Source organism: Delphinapterus leucas, chromosome 3 (genome assembly GCF_059928025.1).
Source record: "Delphinapterus leucas isolate spDelLeu-1000000601 "Yukka" chromosome 3, BTC_Dleu_Yukka2, whole genome shotgun sequence".
NCBI classification, from domain to species: domain Eukaryota; kingdom Metazoa; phylum Chordata; class Mammalia; order Artiodactyla; family Monodontidae; genus Delphinapterus; species Delphinapterus leucas.
In genome coordinates, this window is record NC_143131.1 from 111,846,537 (window position 1) to 111,871,917 (window position 25,381).

A 25,381-nucleotide genomic window follows, 5' to 3' on the forward strand; every position below is an offset into this window, starting at 1 on the left:
ACTGTTAAATTCTAAACCAGAATAAATTATGGTTGGACTGGGGAGTGAGAAGGTGGTGTTCAAGTTGAGTTGGAGCAGGAACTAAAAGAAGAAAGTCACATTTTCTGGTCTGGGTTGTACTTGGGGAGTATGGGCATGTGGAATAGGAACTTATCTTACTTAGGCAGTCTTTTCAACATTTAAAGTTTGTAACTGTTGTCAAAGTTGCATACCTTTATCCAGGTTTAGGATATCTTGAAGCTTTATTTGTCGTTTATTCTTTAATTCAACACGTATTTATTGTATCAAGTTGGTCCTCCGTGTTGGGGCTATGACAGTGAACAAATCTGACAAAAACCATTGCGTTAGATTGGATCCTAATTGGGACGATGATCATAAAGTCAACACAGTAAACAAGTAAAATACACACAGTACGTCAGATGGTAAAATAGTTTCCACCACCAGATCCCTTTATGGAGGGACAGTGTGGGTCATAGTGAGCTATACCAATTTGCTTCTGCCCAGGTAATTGTCTTCAAGTTTTGTTGGTGGTCACAACGTGCCATTTACATAGTGGTCCTCATCTCCAGGTATCATGCTTGACAAGCATGTTAAAAAGCTAAAAGTGACCTTCAAGTTATTTTCGCTTCTAAAACTAGCTTTCTTAATTCCTTCCTGAGTTAATGTCCCATTGATGATTTAGAGATTATTCATTTTAGGTTTTTAGGACATGAAGAAGTATTAAGTTTAGATCCTTTTGGTTTTTTATTGCAGGTGAAATACATGGAGGAAGAGCGAAATTTTACCACGGAGCAAGTGACTGCCATGCTTTTGTCCAAACTGAAGGAGACAGCGGAAAGTGTTCTTAAGAAGCCTGTCGTGGACTGTGTTGTTTCGGTGAGTTTGATCCCTACACATTATTGGGGTCTTGCATGAAGAAGCAGAAAGAAGAAAGCTATTAATTGAAAATAAAATTGCTTTTTGTCTTAGGTGGTAATGGTTATTTTAAGAATTCATCAAACTAGTTCTCATATTCTTGAATATTTTTTTCTGCCCCCTAGTTTTTGCTCATGATTCTGTTATTCTGTCTGTTTAAAGGCTTATCTCAGCCCACTTCTTCCTGGATTCCTTCTAGCACCTAGCATAGTGCCTGGCACATGGTAGCCACATGTTTGTTGAATTAGTTGAATACTCTCAATTAGAAATGCTGTTTTTTTCTTCATTTCTATCTCTGTATCTTTGCTGTTTTTGTATCCAGCGCTAAAGGCAAGGCAGCAGTAGACTTTATCTTGTCTTTTCCATTTCCCTATTTAGATGGAAGCCTGGCTGTTTGTAGCTTTGTGCTTGTAGCATGGTGAAGTCCATAGGGACTGTTGAAATTTGGGTGGTTGTACTGGCCTTTCCAATGAATCTCCTCATTCCGCCGTTGTTATCTGATATTTTAGCTCTTTGGCCTCCTTTGCCTTTTAAAATTTTTATTTATTTAAAAAAATTTTTTTGAAGTATAGTTGATTTACAGTGTTGTGTTAATTTCTTCTCTACAGCAAAGTGATTCAGTTACACATATGTATGTTCTTTGCCATTATGGTTTGTCACAGGATATTGGATATAGTTCCCTGTGCTGTACAGTAGGACCTTGTTGTTTACTGGCATCTTTTATCTTAATTTTGGTGCATTGGTTGTCAAAGCAAGGACTGTTAGGTGGCTTATTTCACCTCACAGTTTTTTGACTGATGGATTCCTTGGTTCTTGGCCATCTAGTAAAGTAGTACTGACATTTGTCAGGAAGAATTGGCTTATGGCTCATAACCCACATTTTGGGGATGCAAAGAATAAGAATGCTACTTCCCTTAAAGAGCTCAGATTCAATACAGGCACTGTATTTCTTAGATGGTTTCTGCCTTCCCCCAAATCTCTGTTGGACTTTGAGATTTGTCCCCATTTCCCCCCATCTACCGCCCTAACTTTGATTCTGAATTTTGCTCCATGTAGAAGTAAAAAATTAAAAAAATTTTTTTTTCCTCCCCGGAACGCGGGCCTCTCACTGCTGTGGCCTCTCCCGTTGCGGAGCACAGGCTCTGGACACACAGGCTTAGCGGCCATGGCTCACGGGCCTAGCCGCTCCGCGGCATGTGAGATCTTCCCAGACCGGGGCACTAACCAGTGTCCCCTGCATCGGCAGGCGGACTCTCAACCACTGTGCCACCGGGGAAGCCCTAGAAGTAAAATTTATGTAAAATGGCAAGACTGCCTGAGTGGCTTTTCCAGCTTTTGGGATCAAGTTAAAAGGTGATGAATTAAGTTATGTGTTGGGGGTCCTCAAGAGTTTTGGTGGTTTGATAGGGGAATTTACAGGACTCAGAATAAAGCCATATTCGTGGCTAAGATTTATTATAGTGAAAGGATGCAAAGCAAAATCAGTAAAGGGGAAACGTACATGGACAATGTCTGGAGGAAACCAGATACAAGCTTCCAAGAGTCACCTTCCATTGGAGTCAGACCAGAAGTGCTTAATTCCTCCAGCAGCAAGTTGTGACAGCACGTATGAAATGTCATACGCCAGGGAAGTTCTGCCTGAGCCTTGGAGTCCAGGATTTCTATTGGAGGTCATTCACATAGGCATGTTATGCCTTGCATGTACTGAAATTCCAGACTTCCAGAAGCAAATTAAATGTAAAGCATAAACTACATTGTACAGTTTAGGCACAGTGAACCACTCTTATAATTTAGGGAAATTTTTCTGTTGATTTAGGGAACTATTTATCATTCAAATTCCTAGATGCAGAAAAGGGCCAACCTTGCCATCGGGCCTAAGGATAGTGGTCTCTGGCCTCTGTGTGAACTGTTTTCTGCACAGTCTTCTCTGCACAGTCACTGCTCTAGATTTTGGTACTATGGTATATCTGATTGCTGTGTAAATAAGGCCTGGGTGGATTTTGCTTTATTTATAAACTGATTATTGTTAAAATATAAGCTTTATTTTTGGGGGAAGGTAATAGTAGCCCTCGTGTTCAAATCAAATCAAGTGTGTAAAAGGGTATATGGGAAGCTTTAGCACATCTGTTACCTAGTAAGTAGATTTTCCTTCCTAGAGGTTACCAGTTTTACCACCCTGTTACAGATCTTTCCAGAGGTTTTTATGTACCCAGGCAAATATGTATAGGTCCTTTTTTACTTTCATTTTTCTTTTAGTATATTTTGGACAATTTACCTTACATATGTTCCATAGCAGTAAAGAGGTGCTTCGTTCCTTTTAGTGGAGCAGAGTGTCACAGTTTATGTGTACCATAATCTGTTTAACTAGTCTCTTTTTGTTGGACATCCAGGTTGCTTCCAGATTTTTTAATTGCAAAGAATACTACAATGAGTAAACTTTAACAAGTATCATTTTGCTCTTATGTGATAAGTTTGTAGGTTATAGGCTAAATTCCTAGAAGTGCAATTGCTGGGACAAAGGATGTGTGTATTTTAAACTTTAACAGCTGTTGTTTAATTGCCCTTTAGAGAATTTGTGCTGATTTACACTTATATCAGCAATGCCTGAGAGGGCTTGTTTGACCACAGCCTCACCAGCACAGCTTATTGGTATATTAAATAATTCTGATAGATAAATAATCATAGCAAAGTGTGTGTGATTTTAATGCTGATAGTTTACTCTTTAGGTAAACTAGAACATTTTAAAATTTATGAACCGTTTTGTATTTTGCTTTTTGTGAAATGTTCCTATCCTTTCCTCATTTTATTTTGAGTGTATGGTCTTTATTTTGATTTGTAGTTCTTCGAATATTAGAGAGATTAACTCTTTGCTGTTTTATGATGTGAGTTGCAAATATTTTTCCCCATTTGGTCATTAGAATTTTTTAATGAGTCAAATGTATCAACCCCCCTCCCCGCCTTTTTCTTTTCTTTTCTTCCCCAGCAAAACATTCTCTTATTTTTATCTCAGCAGATGTTCTCATTTGGCACCTGACATCAAACCAAAGACCTTAGTTCGGTGGGCTGAGACCACTTGTAAACTTAGTGTTTGTAGGTCTCAGTGCCTATGAGCATCAGAGCACCTGCCCTCCCTCTGATCCCTTAGGGATGCCTAAATCTGTCTCAGGTGTGCTAACAGTGCTGGCCACAGGGTGGTGGAAAAGTCGTGGCACTGCCATCTTCTGGGATAGGAACCCAAGCTGCGCCTTGAAAGCAAGTTCTTTTCAGGTCTCCAGATAGAGTCCCAATTATGCTTATTCAACATACTCTTGTCTGCCTGGGCTGGAATGAAGAAAGGACCATTTTCCCCAGTGGCACAGGGGAGGATTCACAAGCTGGTTTACACTTTTTAGAGCTCAAGCATCTAAGGAAGTCTTGTCTTGGGGGCTGGAGCAGTGCGCTTCCAGGTCAGTGCTGCTACCCAAGGGAAACCCCAAGTCCAGCTTGGCAGCCTTTGCACAATGGGTACTTTCCCAGGATCCATGAAAATATTCAGAGCTCATCAGAACATTTTACTTATATGCAGTTTACAACTGTCAGAGGAGTTGAGGACTGTCTGGCCTGGGACTCTTATCAGGATCTCATTTTAGGATTAGTTATTCAAAGCATGAAATAAAGGGGAATACTTTTTTTTTTTTTTTTGCCATACCATGTGGCATGTGGAACTTCCCCGACCAGGGATCGAACCTGTGCCCCCTGCAGTGGAAGTGTGGAGTCTTAACCACTGGACCACCAGGGAAGTCCAAGAGGGAATACATTTTAAGGATCAAGGCTGCTCTTTGTAGCCCTGTTGAGGCAACTATTTCAGACATGATCAGTACAGAGAAAAGTGGGTACTCAGCAGGGCACAGCTGGCTTTCAGACCCAGACTTCTTCATTGGTGTGGTTGAAGAGGGACTTCAGCTTGGGCATTCTATTAATAGCTTATCCTCTGCAAGGCTGGTTGACCCAGCAGGTGCAGATCAAGAGCAGCTTCAGGAGAATGAAGACCAGAGACTTGATCAGGTCAAAGGAGAGCTCCCGAGTCTGCTCCACCAGCTTCTGGCATAACAACATCTTGAAAATGAACTTGAGGCTAAGAACTCTAAGGACCCAGAAAAGACTGAGCATGGCCAGCTGCTTCTCTCCATCCTGGAAGAGATGCACGGAGATGATAGTGGGGAAGTAGGTGCTGAGCCTGTTAGCGACGAAGAAGGGTACAGACACGTTTCACCAGGAGAGGCTTGGAGCCAGGCTGTCCACACGCAGGGTCAGTAGCACAGAGAACACCAACAGGGCCAGCCAGCTGCATGAAGATCTTGAAGGTAGTGAAACCCAGCCACTGTTGGCGAGAAAAGCATCACGCATGTTGAGCGAGCCAGGGACAGCTGTACATCCCACCCACCGGGCTGCGCCTCCAGTCCCCACGGGCCTCACTGATGTCTGCCGTTGTTGCTGCCAGGCGAGCGAGAGGCAGCGAGCAGCCCTGCCCGCTGCAGCCCTTGGCCCAGGTGTGCCACTGATCTCCCGGCCCCAGCTTGGGACCCAGCACTGGCCACCGGCGGACTCCCACCTTGACCTGCCGGTTCTTTTGGGTTTTGTGTTATATTTAGAAAATTCCATCTTTTCTTTGACGGTAAAGATTCCCTTTTATTATGGTACTCATGATTTTTAAAAAACATTAAAATTTTTGATTTGAAATATATTTTGGTATTAGGTGTATAGTAAGGATACACCTTTATTATTTTTTCTGTATGGCTGTCCATTTGTCCCAAGGCTACTGAATAGTCCAACTTTCTCCTACTGGTTTGAAATACTTCCTTGGTCATATACAGAATAAATTGCTGTAAGTATTTGAGGGCATTTCTGGATTTTACTGTTGTTTGACAGGTATATTTTAAATGAGGGATCTCCGTAATACAGTAAACTTTCAAATTTTTTTATAGGTTCCTTGTTTCTATACTGATGCAGAAAGACGGTCAGTGATGGATGCAACACAGATTGCTGGTCTCAATTGCCTTCGATTAATGAATGAAACTACTGCAGGTAAGAGATTATTAACTGAAATTCTTGACTTGCTCCATCTTGAAGGTTGTGAAATCTTAAAACCCTAGGGTTTCTTGTTCCCTGTTTTGCTTGGAGCACTTACCACCTGTATGTCATAGTATTTTTGGATACTCTGTCACATTCTGTGAAGAGTTCACCTGAGAAGTGCTTTTTCTGTATCCTCATAGCACTTACTTTGGTATTTAATTGCATGCTTGTTTGGGAAGGAATGCATTTATTGTGTGTTTGGAGTATTGCTTTGGTTTAAATATTGGGTTTTTCTCCAACTTGTGGATTGGTGGAGTTACAGGGGTGGGGTATAAAGCACCATCTCAGGGGGTAGAATATATGGGAATGTTGAGATGGCACAAGGATAGTAGAAACATGGGAAGAAATGTTTGGAGAAGTGGAGGGAGTGGTTTTGGGAAAAATTGTCAAAGTTGTTGGAATTGGAAATTGGAAACGTAAGGAAGCCTAAGTGAATGTCGGCATTTAACTCTTTGAAGTTAGTGTTCTTCATGAATAAATCATGCAGAGCTTATAAAGATTTTGAGTCTTTCATGGATCTGTATACAGAGTCTGTTTTTTCCTACTTAAATGAATTTTAAGTTTAGTACTTAAATGATAACATTATGTTGAATTTTTTTCTTATTGTGTAGTTGCTCTTGCATATGGAATCTATAAACAAGATCTTCCTGCCTTAGAAGAGAAACCAAGAAATGTAGTTTTTGTAGACATGGGGCATTCTTCTTATCAAGTTTCTGTATGTGCGTTTAATAGAGGAAAACTTAAAGTAAGTATATTTTTTCCAGAAGACTGTATTACAAGTGTATGTTAATTAGGAATTTATGAGAGACAACTTAAAATAATTGGTTAAAGAATTTTGTTTCACTAGTGGAAACTTGGTATGAGCCATCTGAACCTGAAATTAGGTAGGTAGGGATTGGGTGGAAGTTGTAAGCCCAAAATAATTTATCAAGAGTTGACATGGTATGAAGCAAAGAGCATAGACCTTGAGGAAGAAACTCTTAGAGTCCTGAGCCTATTTTTCTTACCTATAATGTGGGGAAAATAATGCTTGCCTTGCAAGCTTACTAGGAGGAATCTTTAACATGTAGTCCCTTCATATATCTTACACTGAGGATTGAGGAGATGATAAACGTATTCTCTTAAGGTTTTGAGTGGTCTGGGAACAGGATGGAGTGACTAGAACTTGGGTGGCTGAAAGAAACCAGACTAGGAGTGATATTCTAGATGTCTGGAGACGTTAGAGCTCTGGAGAAAGCAGTTTTGTACACAGAGAAGTCTAGCAGTGTTAATGGCAGAGAGGGACCAGAGGGTGATCATGGTCACAGTTGAAAAATTTTTAAAAAAATATGTATACACATTTCCTGTATTAGTCTCTTTATTAAGGTCAAATTTATATAGAGTAAAAGGTATAGATTTTAGGTGTTCAGTGAGGGTTTTTTTAAAATTTATTTTTTAAAATTGAAGTATAGTTGATTTACAGTGTGTTAGTTTCAGGTATGTAGCACAGTGATTCAGTTATACATATATATTCTTTTTCAGATTCTTTTCCCCTTATAGGTTTTTACAAAATATTGAGTATAGTTCCCTGTGCTATGCAGTAGGTCCTTGTTGGTTATCTATTTTATTTATAGTAGTGTTAATCCCATCCTCCTAATTTATCCCCCTGCCCTTCCCCTTTGGTAACCATAAGTTTGTTTTCTATGTCTGTGAGTCACAGTCAAATTTGATGGTATATGCTAGTTCCTCAGTGGGATATAAAATCAGTTCTCTGGCTTGGTGATTTTATCTAGAATTTGCTTAAGAGCCAAGGATATTTTGAGTATTTAATTATTTGGGTTCTGTATCAAGGTTCTTAGTGCCAGGTCTAAACTGGTTTTCTGCTTCCAATTTAGGAGTTGGTCGAGTGGACTACCTATCCCAGAATAAGTACTTGTTAGGTTTGGAGGGCATTTTGAGTTTCTCTTTGTTACAATCCTGCTTCTTTGAAAACTGGACTTGCCTCTGCTTTATATTCTGATTTGTTTCTATGGTTTATGTTTTTTTTTTTTTAATACAAACAAATCTTTGGGATGGTTGGGAAATAAGAGGTTCACGATTTTTACAGATATGAATGATGGACCAAGTGTTATTCTCACTGTTTAAGCTTTACTTTTATCCATAATAGGATTATTTCTAAATTCCATTTTGTGCTCTCATTTTTAAACTTTAATTTAATTTTATTTATTTATTTTTGGCTGCATTGGGTCTTCGTTGCTGTGCGCGGGCTTTTCTCTGGTTGTAGTGAGCGGGGGCTACTGTTCGTTGCAGTGCACGGGCTTCTCATTGTGGTGGGTTCTTTTGTTACGGAGCCAGGGCTCTAGGTGCGCGGGCTTCAGTAGTTGCGTGGCATGTGGGCTTAGTTGCTCCGCAGCGTGTGGGAGCAACATTGGCATTGTTGCTCCCCTGCATTGGCAGGTGGATTCTTAACCACTGCGCCACCAGGGAAACCCTCTCACCTTTTTCGACAGAAGATACTGGGCATAATTTAGCCTTGTCTTTGAGTCAAAGTGATGTGTATTAGTTTCTGCTTCATTATCAGCTGTTACTTGTCACTTTTCCAATTATAATTAAAAATTATCAAAATGCTTATTATAAAATCAAATTTTGGAACATTTATGTATAAAGAAAAGACATTCATGATCTTACTACAGTTTGGTATATTTCATTCTAGTCTATTATGAAAACAAAATTGGAATTACACAGAACTGTGTCTTGTCTTTTTTTTTTTTTCCTCTCCTATGAGTTCACTTATTAAGAAAAACTTCCTGAGGACATTTAACATTCTTTGAAGAGATTGTTTTAAGGGTGTGGGTCATCACTTATTTAGCCAGTCTTCTATTATTGGATCTGATTAGATCTAGTTTGCTTCTAATCTGCCAGAGATTTGGAAAAGGATAACCTAACCTAATTAGTCTTCTATGTTGAATAGAAACAGATAGCTGTGACTTTGGACTTTAGCATATTTTCTGGTAGTAAATTGCATAGAACTAAATAAGCCTTTGGTATTATTCACAGTTTTGTGGTAGCAATAAGACTAGAACTGTACATGACATGTTAGTGTGTTGGGCCTTGAATTATAATTGTTGCTTGGAGTCAGATTGGTGTAGTGGAGAAGGCATAGGTTTTGGAATTGAGGTTGGGTTTTGAATTCTATTTCTACCACTTAATAACTTTGTGACCTGCATATTATCTGATCTGTCTAGGTCTTTGTATCATCTGTAAATTGGGGATTACAATGTCTCTTTCCATAGTGGTTGTAACCATGATTAAATGACACATGCGCATTGCCTTGTTTCAACCTTAATGTCCCTTCTCGCCTTTTTATTACAGTTTACCAGTTAAATATATATCGTGATAAAATTTTAAATTGGTTAGTTTTTGAATTAATTATCATCTTTTTTTCAAAGGTTCTGGCCACTGCATTTGACACAACACTGGGAGGCAGAAAATTTGATGAGGTGCTAGTAAATCATTTCTGTGAGGAATTTGGGAAGAAATACAAGCTAGACATAAAGTCCAAAATCCGTGCATTATTACGACTGTCTCAAGAGTGTGAGAAACTCAAGAAATTGATGAGTGCAAATGCTTCAGACCTTCCTTTGAGCATCGAATGTTTTATGAATGACGTTGATGTATCTGGAACTATGAATAGGTAATCATATTAATATTTTGATGGTAAACTGAACTCTGATGTTTCTCTACTTATATTAGCCTTAATTAGCTAATTGTTGAAATTATATGGATGTTATATAACTTCAGTTCTATAGGTAAAAATCAGAGGCCATTCAGGATCTTGCCTTTATTTTATTTAAAAATTTTTTTATTTATTTATTTTTATGTTTGGCTGTGCCGCATGGCACATGGGATCTTAGTTCCCTGACTTGGGTTCGAACCCGCACCCCCTGCATTGGAAGCGCAGAGACTTAACCACTGGACCGCCAGGGACGTCCAGATATTGCCTTTGATGTGAAGGCTGGGTTTGGTTAGTCTAATAATGTAGACTATTTCCAGGAAATTGGCAGTTCCTTTACATGTGCATGTATTACACGTGAGTTACCAGTTTTCATAAATTCAGGGCAAAGTGCTTTAGTGCAGGATTAAACTGAATTTGCTTTAGTCATTGATTCAGAAATTGGTGTTTTTGAGTAGTTCAGTATCACTTGAGGACAACGGGTCTTTTTGTATAATACTACAAGAATTCTGGGTAACTGACATTTCAGGGCTATCCTCAGAAATACCCAGAATGCTTCTGTTATCTGGTTAGGTTGCTTGGATGTTCTTTAGTATGTGAACTCTACTGGTAGAATTCAGGCAAGACTGATGGCTTGTTTGGAGAAGGGTGGCCTGAGCCATCTTCAGAAAATTGTGATGGAGTCAGAATTGCTTTTAATCTGCCACAATTAGATTATTGTGCCTAGTAACCAGATTTGTAGTCACCTTTCTCTTCTACTTGAAAGTGATGGTTTTCATTTTTATTAAACAGCAACTTTTTGTGTATCTATGATGTGTTAGCGGGGATCATACAGTATGTGTCTGGCTTCTTTTGTGTCTGGCTTCTTTAACTTAATGTTTCCTAGATTCATGTATTAGTACCTCATTGCTTTTTATGGCAAATAATACTACATTTGTGTGGGTATATCACATTTTATTTTTCCATTCATCAGTTGATGGACATTTGGGTTTCCACCTTTTAGCTATTGTGATGAGTGTTTCTATGAACATTCATGAACAAGTTGTTTGAGTATCTTGTTTTCAGTTCTTTTGGGTATATAGCTAGGAGGGGAATTGCTGGGTCATGTGGTAATCATATGTTTAACTTTTTGAGGAATCACCAAGCTATTTTCAATGTGTCCAGTGCATCTCTAGTGGCAGTGCACACTTCTCTTCTAAAAGCTCAGAAGGGACTTCCCTGGTGATGCAGTGGTTAAGAATCCGCCTGCCAGTGCAGGGGACAAGGGTTCGAGCCCTGGTCCAGGAAAATCTCACATGCCGTGGAGCAACTAAGCCCATGCACCACAACTACTGAGCCTGCGCCCTAGAGCCTGTGAGCCACAACTGAGCCCTCATGCCACAGCTACTGAAGGCTGTGTGCCTAGAGCCCGTGCTCCACAGCAAGAGAAGCCACTGCAATGAGAAGCCCACGCACCGCAATGAAAGGGTAGCCCCCCGCTCCCTGCAACTAGAGAAAGCCTGTGTGCAACAACGAAGACCCAATGCAGCCAAAAATAAAAAATAAATAATAAATAAATTCATTAAAAAAATAAAAGCTCAAATACTTATTTCACATAAAAATGAGTAAAATATAGAGTTACCATATGATTCAGCAGTTCCACTCCATACTCAAGAGAAATGAAAGCACATTTACACAAAAATTTATATATAAATGTTCTTAGCAGCACTACTTATAATACCCCCAAAATGGAAACGACCCAAATGCCCATCAACTGATAAAATAAACAAAATGTGATATGTCCATACAATGGAATATTATTTGACAATTAAAAAAAATGTTGTACAGATGCGTACTGTAGCATGGATGAACCCTGAAAAGTTTATGCTAGATGAAAGAAATAAGTTAAACTGGATTACATTTTGTCTAATTCTGTTTATATGAAATGTCCAGAATGAGTGGTTGCCTAGGGCTGGAGGGTTGGTGGGGGGGTTGGGAGAATAATGTTAATGGTGATGAAAATACTCTTTTTTAGGGTGATGAAAAGGTTTTAAAATTGATAGTGGTGATGTTTGCACAATTCTGAATATACTAAAAGCCATTGAATTGTACACTTTAAATGTGTCAATTCTATGGTATGTGAATTAAATTTCAATAAAACTTTAAAAAAAGGAACAACCTCTACTGTTGCTGCTGCCATCTTTCTAGAATGCTCTCTGTACCTTTGCTTTTCATGTTTTTATTTTGGACATTTTCAAATATGCAGCAAAACTGAAAGAATTTTACCGTGAACGTCCTTATCCTGCCACTTAGGGTCTACTGATAATATTAACTGTACTTGTTTTTACCACATACCTATTGATCTGTTCATCTATCCATCCTTCCATCTACCCATCAATTTATTTATTTATTTAGACAAAGCTAAGAGTTTTAAAAAAATATTCATTCATTCATTCATTCATGCATTCTGCTCCAGGTCTTAGTTGCGGTATGTGGGATCTAGTTTCCCCACCAGGGATTGAACCCGGGCCCCGTGCATTGGGAGCGTGGAGTCTTAAACACTGGACCACCAAACCGTCATTTTAAACTGTTTCAGTTGCTACACATCCTCACCAAATATTGGTATTAGTGATCTTGAATTTTTGCCATTCTGGTGGGTGCATTCTATACCTCCACTATTTTGCTTTTTTTTTTTGAGATGTAATTCATAAAAGTCACGCATTTAAAGTATATAATTCACTGGGTTTTAATATATTCATGGAAGTGTGCAGCCATTACCACAACCCAATTTAAGAATATTTTCATCACCTCATAAAGAAACTCTAAATGAGCTATCATTCTGTAAGACGTGGAGGAACCTTAAATGTATATTTCTAAGCAAAAGAAGTCAACCTGAAGAGGCTGTATGATTCCAACTATATGACATTCTAGAACTATGTGACATTCTATATGACAACTATATGACCTTCTAGAAAAGGCAAAACTATGGAGACAGTAAAAAGATCAGTGGTTAGCCAGGGTTCAGTGGAAGGGAGGGATGAATAGGTAGAGTACAGAGGATTTTTTTTTTTTTTTTTTGCGGTACGCGGGCCTCTCACTGTTGTGGCCTCTACCGTTGTGGAGCACAGGCTCCGGACGCGCAGGCTCAGCGGCCATGGCTCACGGGCCCAGCCGCTCTGCGGCATGTGGGATCTTCCCGGACCGGGGCACGAACCCGTGTCCCCTGCATCGGCAGGCGGGCTCGCAACCACTGCGCCACCAGGGAAGCCCCGAGTACAGAGGATTTTTAGGGTAGTGAAACTATTCAGTATGATGCTGTTATGGTGAGTACTTACACCATTTGTCAAGTTATGTAGAACCCTAATTTACACTATCATGTATCAATATTGGCTCATCAGTTGTTAGAAATGTATCTTACTAATGCAAGATGTAACAGGGGAACTGGGTGTGGGGGTAAGAGGTGTATGGGAATTCTCTGTACATTTTGTTTATTTCTCTGTAAACCTAAAACCAGTCTTAAAAAATAAAGTGTATTAATTAAAGAGAAAAAAATACCTGTACCCATTAGCTGTCTTTCCCCATCTGTTCTTCCTCCCCCAAGCCCTAGGCAGTGGTTAATCTACTTTCTGTCTCTTTGGAGTTGGCAGTCCTGAACATTGCATATAAATGGGGTCAGTCATATATAACGTGTTCTTTGTGATCGGCTTATTTCACCTAGCATATTGTTTTCAAAGTTCATCCATGTTCCAGCATGTATCAGTCACTTTTATTGTTTTTGTTCCTTTTTGCTGAATACACTTGATGGATAATAGGGTTTCTCACACTATTTTGCCTGTGAATAATGCTGATGTGAACATTCATGTGCAAATTTTGTGTGGTCATGTGCTTTCAATTGTCTTGGATAGATACCTAGAGTGGAATTGCTGGGTCATATGGGAGCACTATGTATAACATGCTGAGCAATTGCCAAACTCTTGCACTATGTATAACATGCTGAGCAATTGCCAAACTCTTGCAAAGTGGCTACACCAATTTTACATTCCCACCAGGAATGTATGTGAGATCCAGTTTCTCTCCATCCTTGCCAGTACTTGTTATCTGTCTTTTTGATTATAGAGATTTATTTTACATAAAAGTGGAATGTGATTTAACCTATTATTGTTCTTTTCCTTAGAGGCAAATTTCTGGAGATGTGTGATGATCTCTTAGCTAGAGTGGAGCCACCACTCCGTAGTATTTTGGAACAGGCCAGTAAGTATTATTGTGACTGTTCATCTTGGGCTCTTTGGAAAATGTTAATTACTTTTTTTTTTCCCAGTTTTAACAAATTTTCATTGTATGAACTACTTCAGTGCGATATGAAACTTCTTTTTATCAATATCGTCCCCCTGGAGGACCTCCAATAGTGTCTAGGGAAATCTTATAGTTTTCCCAGGAAATGTAATTCAGATTCAAAGATGGATTTAAAGTCTCAGGTATTTCATGGTGGTAAAAATTGTCTTTAGCAGTGTTGCTGTGGTAGTCTTGTAGGTTTCTTTTGTCAGTGAATCTTTTGTTGAAAAATAAGTAAAGGGAGGATATGATAATCACATACTTAACAGGATGCTTTAATTTTATCTTGGGCTAAAAGGTGGAAGTTTGATTTAGGAATGCATTACTAATGTTCCGCAAACCTTTGACAAACCTTTTCCTAGAGTCCACTCTTGTGTTGGTTGCTATTTCATGGTGTTGAGATGTACTCTAATCTTGACACAGGCTCAGCTCTTAAATCAGAATGATTATCACAGATGGGCATGTTCTTTCCATACTGGGTCAGCCCATTTCTTTAAATAGCCCTTCTCAACAAATTGTCAGTGTTTGTTGCACAAAATGTGACCAGGAAATCAGGTGGGTTTTGTTTTTTAATTTTTATTTTTGGCTGCGTTGGGTCTTTGTTGCTGTGCGTGGGCTTTCTCTAGTTGCGGCTAGTGGGGGCTACTCTTTAGTTGCAGTGAGTGGGCTTCTCATTGTGGTGGCTTCTCTTATTGCAGAGTACGGGCTCTAGGCGCTCAGGCTTTAGCAGTTGTGGTGCACGGGCTTAGTTGCGGCATGTGGGATCTTCCCGGACCAGGGATTGAACCCGTGTCCCCTGCATTGGCAGGCGGATTCTTAACCACTGTGCCACCAGGGAGTTCCCACCCAGGTGGTATTAAGAGGTGTTTTATGAGTGACAGCAGAGCCTTGGTGTGTACCTTCTCTCCTTCTGATATGAGGAGATTGTACCTGTGTTATAATCTGGCCTATGCTTATACTCTGGCTGGAGTGCTGGAGTGACTAGATGTGCATCTGCATACTTTTTTTTTTTTTGCATGCCATGTCAGGGGTAGTCCAATATTTTGAGGCCCTTTTATTTTCCTTATGGCCAGCTTAATTATTGATGTTTTAACGTTTATTTCTGTGAGGCTGTTTCCAAGATTGTAGGACTTGCGTACTGTAGGACATTAGGTATTCCTGACTCTCACCTCTTAAGTCCCAATATTGTCATGCCACTCTGCCCTCATTATTTTGAGCGCGCACCTGTGTGTGTGTGCACGCTCACGTGTTATTGTGGAGGGGATTAGGAGTGGTGGGGCTTTGTTATACATTTGTGAATTATTTTGTTGTGATAAGATGTTATATTGCTCTTTTTATTTCACTGTAAAATACTAATTAAAAGATTCTTTTAATATAAATGTCTATTCTAATTGTTTTTAAATAGAGTTAAAGAAAGAAGATATTTATGCAGTGGAGATAGTTGGTGGTGCAACACGAATCCCTGCAGTGAAAGAGAAAATCAGCAAATTTTTTGGTAAAGAACTTAGTACAACACTAAATGCCGATGAAGCTGTTACTAGAGGCTGTGCATTGCAGGTGAGCTTGCTTTCTTTCACAGGTAGCCATTTATACGTCATTGTAAATACAGCACTGGTTTTATGTATCCAGCTAGTCTGAGATCAGCTCAGTGATCTTAAGGTCTAAGATTCTAAAACTTCTGTTTTAAAATTGGTATCAGAAGTCGTGTTCATAAATGGAATTGTTTGTACTATATAACATGTAATAAGATGAAATAAGTTACTAGAAACATACGTAAGCCTGAAATACCACTAGAATTTGGCGTATTTGTTGCATGAAGTAGTGTTATACATCAGTTAAATAAAGGTTGAGGTTAATGGAAAAGTAATGAGGAATAGCTAGATTATATGGGTGGTTTGACAAATGATAGACATTTATAAAACCACTTATTTAGGTACTATTAGGTTATTAATGTAAGTAGATGTCTTCTGAAGTCATTCTTTATAGGTATGGTAATAATTAGTTCGTATGTCTACTTGCCAAATGGAATTTTTAAAAATTATTATTCTAGTGTGCAATCTTATCGCCTGCTTTCAAAGTCAGAGAATTTTCTATCACTGATGTAGTACCATATCCAGTATCTCTGAGATGGAATTCTCCAGCTGAAGAAGGGTCAAGGTAATAATGTTTTTTAATCATTTTTTACTTAAGTGTTAAGTCTTAGAAAATACTCTCCATTTCAAGTTATACACATCTGTAATATTTTGCCGTAGTGCATGAAGCAAAGTGATTATTTAGTCACTCATCAGAATAAGTTTGTGTCCTTACTAGCTTCTTTTATTTGATCCTGCTGAAATAATTGGTGCCTTTTATGTGCTGATTGAAGTATATATATATGTTTAAAACTGACACTAGACACACACACACACACACATTTTTTTTTTCTTAGGAACTCTTATAATCTGCAAACAGTGCCAGTTGAGAAGAGTAACTAGAGCTATACAGTAATTACAAATCTAGAATACATGGGTAAAAAGTGTTAGCAATGTCCTAAATTTGTGTTTTTGTCTTTTTCCTCTCTCTGTTCAGTGACTGTGAAGTCTTTTCAAAAAATCATGCTGCTCCTTTCTCTAAAGTACTCACATTTTATAGAAAGGAACCTTTCACTCTTGAGGCCTATTATAGCGCTCCTCAGGATTTGCCCTATCCAGATCCTGCTATAGGTAAGTAAAGAATTGGGAATTAAAAAAAAAAGAAAAAAAAATTATGTGTGCTTGGGAGAACTGGAATAGCAAAGCAAGTAGAGTATGCTGAAATTTAGGTATTTTAGATCACACGCACAAAAAAACCACTTTCAGTCGTATTACCAGGTTTAGAACCAGCAGGATGGTCATTATTTAATTGGATTTCCTATTGTGGGCTGTAGTTCTTGTTTTCTTTTTTTTTTAATTAAAATTTTTTTAGTTTAGTTTTTATTTTTATTGATTGATTGATTGATTGATTGATGCTCTGTGCAGCTTGCAGGAAGTTAGTTCCCCGACCAGGGATCAAACCCACGCCCTCGGCAGTGAAAGCACAGAGTCCTAACCACTGGACTGCCAGGGAATTCCCTGGGCTGTAGTTCTTGGTTAATGCACATGATTGTTATACCTTGTGCATAATGTGGTGCTAGTTACTGAAAGGAGTTGAGGAGATTCAATTCTGACCCTAACATAGAGTTAGGTGTACACAGAAAATCATTAGAAAATTGTGATAATCAGTATCACAGGTTATGGAACCATGTTGGCTTGAGTCTTCATTGACTCTGAGAAACTTAGAATCTGGATATAATACCAGTCGAGGAGAGAGAAACTAGAGTTAATATGATAATTACGGAACTAGAATACATGGGTAAAGTATTAGGAATATCTTGAATGGCACTTAGAAGCTTGGAAAGTTAACCTACTCTGTTTTCCTCATTTGTAAAACAGGACTAGGTGTGATAATTCATACTTTACAGAGTTTTATGAATTAAAAAACATAAGCAAAACCCTGGTATAGTAACTGAATCTAGAAATGGCAGTTTCTTGATAAGTCACAAGCAGTATGGAATCACTGGGGTTTTCAGTAGAGGAAAGTGGGACAAATCTATTCTAGGAATTCATCTGGCAGTAGCCTATAAAGATGAATTGGAGTAAGGCACTGGAGGGAAGGACATGTTTGAAGAGTTAGGAGGTACTTGAGTCCTTAATTGAGACAAGATAAATAAGAGTTTGACTATTTGTGAGAGAGGAAGGAGAAATCTGATGATTTAGCAAGATTCTAAGAGTGCCCACTTTGCTTATTTGAAGTATCATGTTACTGACCTTTCACTGAGAAATGGACATAACCTGGCAGTATGGGCATGTATTTGTGTTTGAATTCATCCTCTTAGGTTATGTGTTCTCTTTTGTCTTTCTTATGTCCTTAGCTCAGTTTTCAGTTCAGAAAGTCACCCCTCAGTCTGATGGCTCCAGTTCAAAAGTGAAAGTCAAGGTTCGAGTAAATGTCCATGGCATCTTCAGTGTGTCCAGTGCATCTCTAGTGGAAGTGCACAAGTTTGAAGAAAATGAGGAACCGATGGAAACAGATCAGAATGCAAAGGAGGAAGAGGTAATCTAGACAATCTTATACCATTTTAGGCCATTCATAATGGCTCAGAGGTGACACTTGTCTAGAAATTCTAGCAAATAGACTGGGTGACAGAGCTGCTGAGAGTAGGTTTGCATGCGTACCCCATCATATGTGAGCTAGCACAAAGTCTTTATACAGAATTTGTATAGAAGTGGAACATAGTTGGCTTCCTCCTTCAGACCATGCACCTCTCAATTTGACTTATTCTTGGTTCTTTCTGATTACTGGGGAATGCTGAGTCTCAGTTGATTATTTCCACAGGTAGCATAGAATTCACACTCATTTGTTGGAATTATGCACTGGGTCTTGTACTTACTGTGTATAAAAATCAAGGCTTTATAAAACTATAAATGTTTGGGGTCTCATCCCCACAGATTTTGTTTGACTTGGTCTGGGCTAGAGCCCAGGTGTCAGTTTTAAAAGCCTCCAAGGTCATTATAATGTGCTGCAGGCATTGAAAGCCAGTGTGATTCAAGGTCTCTACAAACTTCTCCCTTCTTTGTCATTTCTGTCAGCCTTTGTTCTTTTAACACCTTTAACAGAATTTTCAAGGTGTCCACCTCCCCTAATGTACACAGTGGTTGTACTTTTGAGGATGGAAAGGCTGATTTGAAAACTGCTAGAAAAAGTTAAGACTTTTGAGAGAAATGTATTCATGAGGAAGCTAGGAGAAACTCATGCTTTCTTTGGATTTTATTGTGTTAAATATTGCCACGCTGTGTGCTTATAAGTACTGCTATAGTTTTACAATGTAGTTCTATAGCCGCTCCTATTTATATAAGGACAAGGCAAGAGTTATTTCCATTGTACAGATGTAGTAACCGAGATCCAGAGAGGAAAACTTCCATGTTCTAAGTGTAACATATGTGTTATAGCTGGAATTTGAGTCTGGGTTGTCTGATTGTTGGTAATTCGTAGGAATTCCACATCATGTGATTTTGCCAATGTGTCATGAAGGTTGCTTAGTCTTTCACTAGTATTTCCTAGTTTCAGGATTTGATGTGACCTGTTTTTCAGAAGATGCAAGTGGATCAGGAGGAACCACATGTTGAAGAGCAACAGCAGCAGACACCAGCAGAAAATAAGGCAGAGTCTGAAGAAATGGAGGTATGAATTGTGTTTTAGAGTATGATTTGCCGTCTTTTTACATAATGGTTTTGGCTGACATATTATGTCTTGGAAGGGAATTATATTAGAAATCTTCATTTATCTGAACAGTCTTTAAAGCAAGATTTTGTAGTATGGTTGGAAAGTATCTTTGGCAAAATGGTCTTTGAACTTCAATCTGGATGGTTTGTGGGAAGGAAGCACTCAAAAGCCCTAGTTTTACTAGGCTAGTGATTGGTTCATGCTGGTTTCTGAATGGCTGTTACTAATAAGTCATCCTACCCATAATTTATTCTTTACTAATAAACAATGAAAGGTGTTTCTTTCAAATTTTGTCAACTCTCTGAAACTTGTCTTTTTGTTGAAATACAGTTTTCAATAATAATGTTTTGAAATATATTTTGTAAATAATGTTAATATTTATCCCAAGTATTTAAATGAATATGTAGCATTTTTGGATCCTTTACAACCTGTTCTTTAACTTTTGAGTTTTCATGTTTAAATTTTGTCATCAGCATTGAAAACAGCTTTTCTTTCAAATTATTTGACATTGCAGTGTATAATTTCACCTTCTAATGTATTTCTGATTGTGGCATTTAAAAAAGTTTGGCAGAGCCTTTAGGAGGCTTAAGTCTGGTACCCATTTTCATGTCAGTTAACAAATTTTATTCCTTTAGCTGTGCAAATAATTGTAACAAAAAAAATGCAGAGGAAATCATCCTCATAGATGCTTTAGTGTACTGTAGGCCTTTTCCAAGGTGGAAGACCTGTTACTGCCTGGGTTGGGGGCAGCAGTGGGCAAGAGAAGTACGTATTTTTCTGTGTTTGGAAAGGTCGGGGAGGAGAAAGGAGAGAGGTGGACCCGCCTGCATTCTCACCCCCCCCACCTACCCCCCCCCCCGCCAATTTGTGGATCAGCAAGAGCTTTCAAAGCGTAAAAGCAATGAAAGTAATCACAAAGGAAAAGGTGAATAGATTCAACAATAAAAGCTTGCATAGACAAATAATAGAAGATTAGAAAAAAGCTAGAAGAGTCAATCACTTGGGGGGAAGGATCACAAAGATCCCAAGAGAACGCTGGATGAAATATGACTAGGCTATTTGAAGAAATAAGTATGCCTTATAACTTTGTGAAAAAAGGTTATTGACCCAACGAAAATAATAGATCATGGTAAATGAATTCCTTTTTTTGGCCGGGGTACAGTGGAATGGATTCTGTTACTCCTTGTGAGAATGTAAATAGGCGCAGATACTCTGGAAGTCATATTAGTACTGGATTTCTGATCCTTAAAAATTTCATACCCTCTCCCCACTAATTTCCTATGCATGTTCATATGTTTAGATAAGAGTGGAAGAAAATTAGAGAATATTTAATAGTGATTATATGTTGATAGTGGAATTATGGCAGGTTGTTTTTGTGTGTATGTATGTAAATAAGTGTATGTGTGGTACAGATCAGTAGTGTTAAGTATAATCACATTGTGCTACAGTCTTTTTCATTTCGCCAAAAACTAAAACTACCTGTTAAGCAACGATTTCCCATTCCTCTATCCCTCCTCCCCCCGTCCCCTGGCAACCACCATTACTTTCTATCTCTATGGATTTGACTATTTATAGTCAAAAATATTTATATTTTTAACTTTCCAGATATTGTAAGAACACAAACTAAGTTAATAAAAGAGCAAAACCAGCTTTTGAAACATGACTCATTTGGAAGTTTAAGAGTCTGTATAAGTGTTCTTAATGATTTCTGTTATTTTAGACCTCTCAAGCTGGGTCAAAAGACAAAAAGATGGACCAGCCCCCTCAAGCCAAGAAGGCAAAAGTGAAGACCAGTACTGTGGACCTGCCAATTGAGAATCAGCTGTTATGGCAGATAGACAGAGAGATGCTCAACTTGTACATTGAAAATGAGGTGGTTATTTTAAGTCTTTTAGAACAATAAGCTAAAAAGTTAACTTGACTGTTACGTTCAAACTCTGTGTCTAGTGACCTTCATGTATTTTAGGTTGTATGGGGTTTGAGAACAGTTTTAGGTTTTGGGGTAGTGGAGGACAAGTTTAATAGATCCCAAGACATAACATCAAAATTCTTTTATGGTGATATTATGTCTTTATTGCTAAAAACTCTGTTTTGAGATCTTTGACATTTAGGGGAGGTATCATTCATGTTTGGGTGTGTGAGTTTGATTGTTCACTAGCGATCGGGATGTTTGAGGCCAGGGTCAGGGAAGTTGATCAGCAGGAGAAATCACATTAGCCTTAATATTTTGTTTATTAGTTCCTTTCCCTGTTGCCAGTCAATATGTAACTCTAGTTATGGTGAGCGATGCAAGGTTTGGGACCCTGGAGCACAGTTATTCAATTATTGTCTGTGAGATTTCTCATCATATATACATTGGATCTTAGAAGAGTTTTGTTTCATAGACCCTTTAGCATCTATACTATATGAATAATTTGATTTTCCTGGGTATGTAATACAAGCAGAGTATACTCACCTTGTGACATTGAGCTAATAGTTTCTTAAAGTTCTCTTGTCTTAAATTCTTTTCCTTATTTTTGCTTTTGAGTTCAACATCTTGATATTTCTTCTATTGCTCTTTTTTTCTAAGTACACCCACAGAACTCTCACTTGATCTTCATAATTTACTAAGGGCTGATGCTTCTAGCTCTCTTTCCGTGAATGATTCGCCGAACTAAAAGGATTTGAGGAAGAAGGCTTTTCTACTTTTATATTACTTAATAGTTAAGGGGAAATTGTCTCAGTTTTCTGAATGTCTAACTGTACTGTTCACAGGGTAAGATGATCATGCAGGATAAACTAGAGAAGGAGAGGAATGATGCTAAGAATGCAGTAGAAGAATACGTGTACGAAATGAGAGACAAGCTTAGTGGTGAATATGAGAAGTTTGTGAGTGAAGATGTAAGTATGTGCCGCAGTGTGTCTACTTAGTGTGCGTCTTCCGGCAGGATCCTTAAATGTAGTTAACAAGGGAAGTTTGTATCTGTAGGTATACAGAAAAATGATTAAAAATGCACTTTTTTGGGGAAAAGTTTTATATCGTTTTATTTTCTATTGATGGAGTGTTTCCCAAAGGTTAGATGTTGTGCATCACTCTTTTTTTGGTGTGTCACTTTTTGATACATTTTTGCATGCTATTATTTACCTAGTATTTTTCTTTAAATCAGCTCACTTTTCCCTGATGTTTATTTTAACTCACTTCTTAAAAAAAATTCAGTATAATTGACATATAACTTTATATTAGTTTCAGGTGTACAGCATAATGATTCGATGTTCGTATACATTGTTAAATGATTACCACAATAAGTCTAGTTAAACATTCGTCACTACACGTACTTAAAAAATTTTTTTCTTGTGATGAGAACTTTTAAGACTTATTCTCTTAGTAACTTTCATATATGCACTATAGTATTATTAACTATGTAACTCAGTTTTAAATGTAGTTTTTAATTCTGAAATTTTCAAACATATCCATCTGTCCCCTACAGCGGAGAAAATAGTGTAATAAACCCCTTTGTACCTATAAAGCAAAATAACATTTTGTCAGTCTTGTTTTCCATATCCCCATCTCTCCACTCCCCCGTATTTTAAAGAAAATCCATAAATATCATAGTTTGTGCCTGTTTCTTCATTTGTGAATCTACTGATTTTTGACTGACTAAATTGCAATGTTTCCTTCATCTTTAGGACCGTAACAATTTTACCTTAAAACTAGAAGATACTGAAAATTGGTTGTATGAGGATGGAGAAGACCAGCCAAAGCAAGTTTATGTTGATAAATTGGCTGAATTAAAAGTGAGTGACTCTTGAAAGCAGAAATGCTGTAGTTTCCATGGAGAGTATCTCAAAATTGAGAGTAATTCTCATGTTAAGTAATTGAAGGCAGATTGAAAGTGACTGAAGAGCTATACTTTTTATCACTTAGGTTCACTTTCTTTCAGAACTTTGTAATAGCAAAAGAATTTTTCTGAAAATTGAGTTTAGACCTAAACTGTTTCACTGAATTGGAGCTTGACTGTGTTCTTGGTGTCAAGAGATTGAAAGACTAGCAAGATGCATCCCTGTCCTAAAGGTACTTGCAGTGCAGTTGGAGCAGGGCTGCGTGTATACAGCTTTGATTCTCAGTAGAGCAGAAGCGTCTGGTTTTGTATTTAAAGAAGCTGATAGTTACACCTTAGAGTTAAAAGTACAAAGAATTATTTAAAGTTGAGGCCTTTTTTTTTTTTTTTTTTTGTGGTACGCGGGCCTCTCACTGTTGCGGCCTCTCCCACTGCGGAGCACAGGCTCCGGACGCGCAGGCCCAGCGGCCATGGCCTACGGGCCCAGCCGCTCCGCGGCCCGCGGGATCCTCCCGGACTGGGGCACGAACCTGCGCCCCCTGCATCGGCAGGCGGACCCCCAACCACTGCACCACCAGGGAAGCCCGAGGCCTTTTGTTTGGAAAAAGATGCAAATACACAAGAAGAACTTTTTGCATTTCTCTGGATTACTTAGTTTCTTGTCAGACTGGGCCATTGTGACTAACCTCTGGAATGGAATTGCTGAAGGACAGTGCCTGCAGTTTCCTGTCATTCTGGCAAGAATATAAAGAGTCTCCAGTGAGATCCTTGCCATTGAGGTTTTTGATTTACTTTTTATTATGGGAGATGTCCAACACGTGAAAGTAGACAGAATAATAGCTTCAACTGTTGTCAACTTATGTCTGGTTTTGTTTCATTTCTGCTCGTTTCCACTCCCAGTTATTTTAAGCAAGTCTCTCAGGTTATATTTAATCCAAAAATATTTCAGTGTGTATTTAAAAGAAAATGTAGCCTTAAGCTGTACCATTATCACATGCATAAAAATTTCTTAATGTCACCATTAATATCACCATATATTCAGTCTGTTTTCAGGTTCCAGTTGCTTCATAAATTATTTCTTAGTTTGTTTGACTCAGGATCCAAACAGCGTCCATACATTCTGTTGACATGTCTCTTAAATCTGTGTCTGTACTTCTCCTTCCATCATTTCTCCTCCCTTACTTAGTTGATGAAAAAACTTGATCACTCGTGCTCGAGGATTTATTCCTGGTCTGGATTTTGCTCCTTTTCAACTCTGGTGTTTAATCTTATCTGGTAAATTGATGGTTACAGCTGGAGGCTTTGTCAGATACAGGTTTAAAAGAAAATTTATTTTTTCAAGTGTACTTCATATATGGTGAAGTACACCATATCACTGTCTGGAGGCACCTAATTTTTGGTTGTCTCCCTAATGTATTTTGAGAACTAGGGTTCAAGTGACAAGTTGAAGTGGCTCCACTTGGAACAGTATTGAGGTATATTCTCATGTAGACTGAGGATATATTTCAATTGGCTGGGGAAAAATATTCAACTTCTTATATATAGAACATGGAGATTAAACGTATTTTAATTCATAATCAGTCTTAGTAGAAAGATACTACTCTTAAAGTTTAAACTCCCCTGTGAAGAATTTGTATATTCTCTCTTCTGTTAAGAATCTAGGTCAGCCTATTAAGATACGATTCCAGGAATCTGAAGAAAGACCAAAATTATTTGACGAACTAGGGAAACAAATCCAACAGTATATGAAAGTAATCAGCTCTTTCAAAAACAAGGTATCTTTTTTTTTTTCTTTTTTTTTTCTTCTCCTCTTCCCTACTATTGTTTCGGTAGAGTTAAGTATTAAGACAGTTACGTAGCAGTTTTTTGTCTTCTTTTTAACTGTTGTTTAATGATAGTATTTTCTTTTTGGATATTAATGTAATGTATAATATTTTATCTAATCTTACTAAGAACCCTGGGAGTTGCTGCTTCTCTTTAATAAGGGGACTATGGAATTGAGCAATATTATTCAGCTTCCTTTTCTTGTTTTGAAATGTTTGATCATTGACTTAACTTGCTCTATTTTGGTGTTAGAACACATTAGGCAAATAATTTGGTTTGTTATGCAGATGTAGGACTGCATATAAATAAACTAAATACATATAAATAAAATATAAATAAACAATAAACTACTTTCATTATTTTTGAGCACTATATGATATATACTCCATAAATATATTATCTGATTAAA

The 25,381-nt window shown here is 38.1% G+C and overlaps 1 protein-coding gene across 2 annotated transcripts in view; it reads left to right on the forward strand.

The window, feature by feature from the left end:
• HSPA4 (heat shock protein family A (Hsp70) member 4) overlaps positions 1-25,381 on the forward strand; it is a 43,020-nt gene that overhangs the window by 14,202 nt on the left and 3,437 nt on the right. For both annotated transcript variants that reach the window (XM_022588795.3, XM_089909316.1), the window contains exons 4-17: positions 754-876; positions 5,880-5,979; positions 6,639-6,772; positions 9,456-9,700; positions 13,893-13,969; positions 15,456-15,607; positions 16,101-16,207; positions 16,619-16,752; positions 17,979-18,160; positions 19,199-19,288; positions 21,051-21,203; positions 22,085-22,210; positions 22,997-23,104; positions 24,804-24,923. In XM_022588795.3, coding sequence (XP_022444503.1) covers positions 754-876; positions 5,880-5,979; positions 6,639-6,772; positions 9,456-9,700; positions 13,893-13,969; positions 15,456-15,607; positions 16,101-16,207; positions 16,619-16,752; positions 17,979-18,160; positions 19,199-19,288; positions 21,051-21,203; positions 22,085-22,210; positions 22,997-23,104; positions 24,804-24,923 — 1,851 coding nt within the window. The remainder of the gene's footprint in view (positions 1-753; positions 877-5,879; positions 5,980-6,638; positions 6,773-9,455; positions 9,701-13,892; positions 13,970-15,455; positions 15,608-16,100; positions 16,208-16,618; positions 16,753-17,978; positions 18,161-19,198; positions 19,289-21,050; positions 21,204-22,084; positions 22,211-22,996; positions 23,105-24,803; positions 24,924-25,381) is intronic.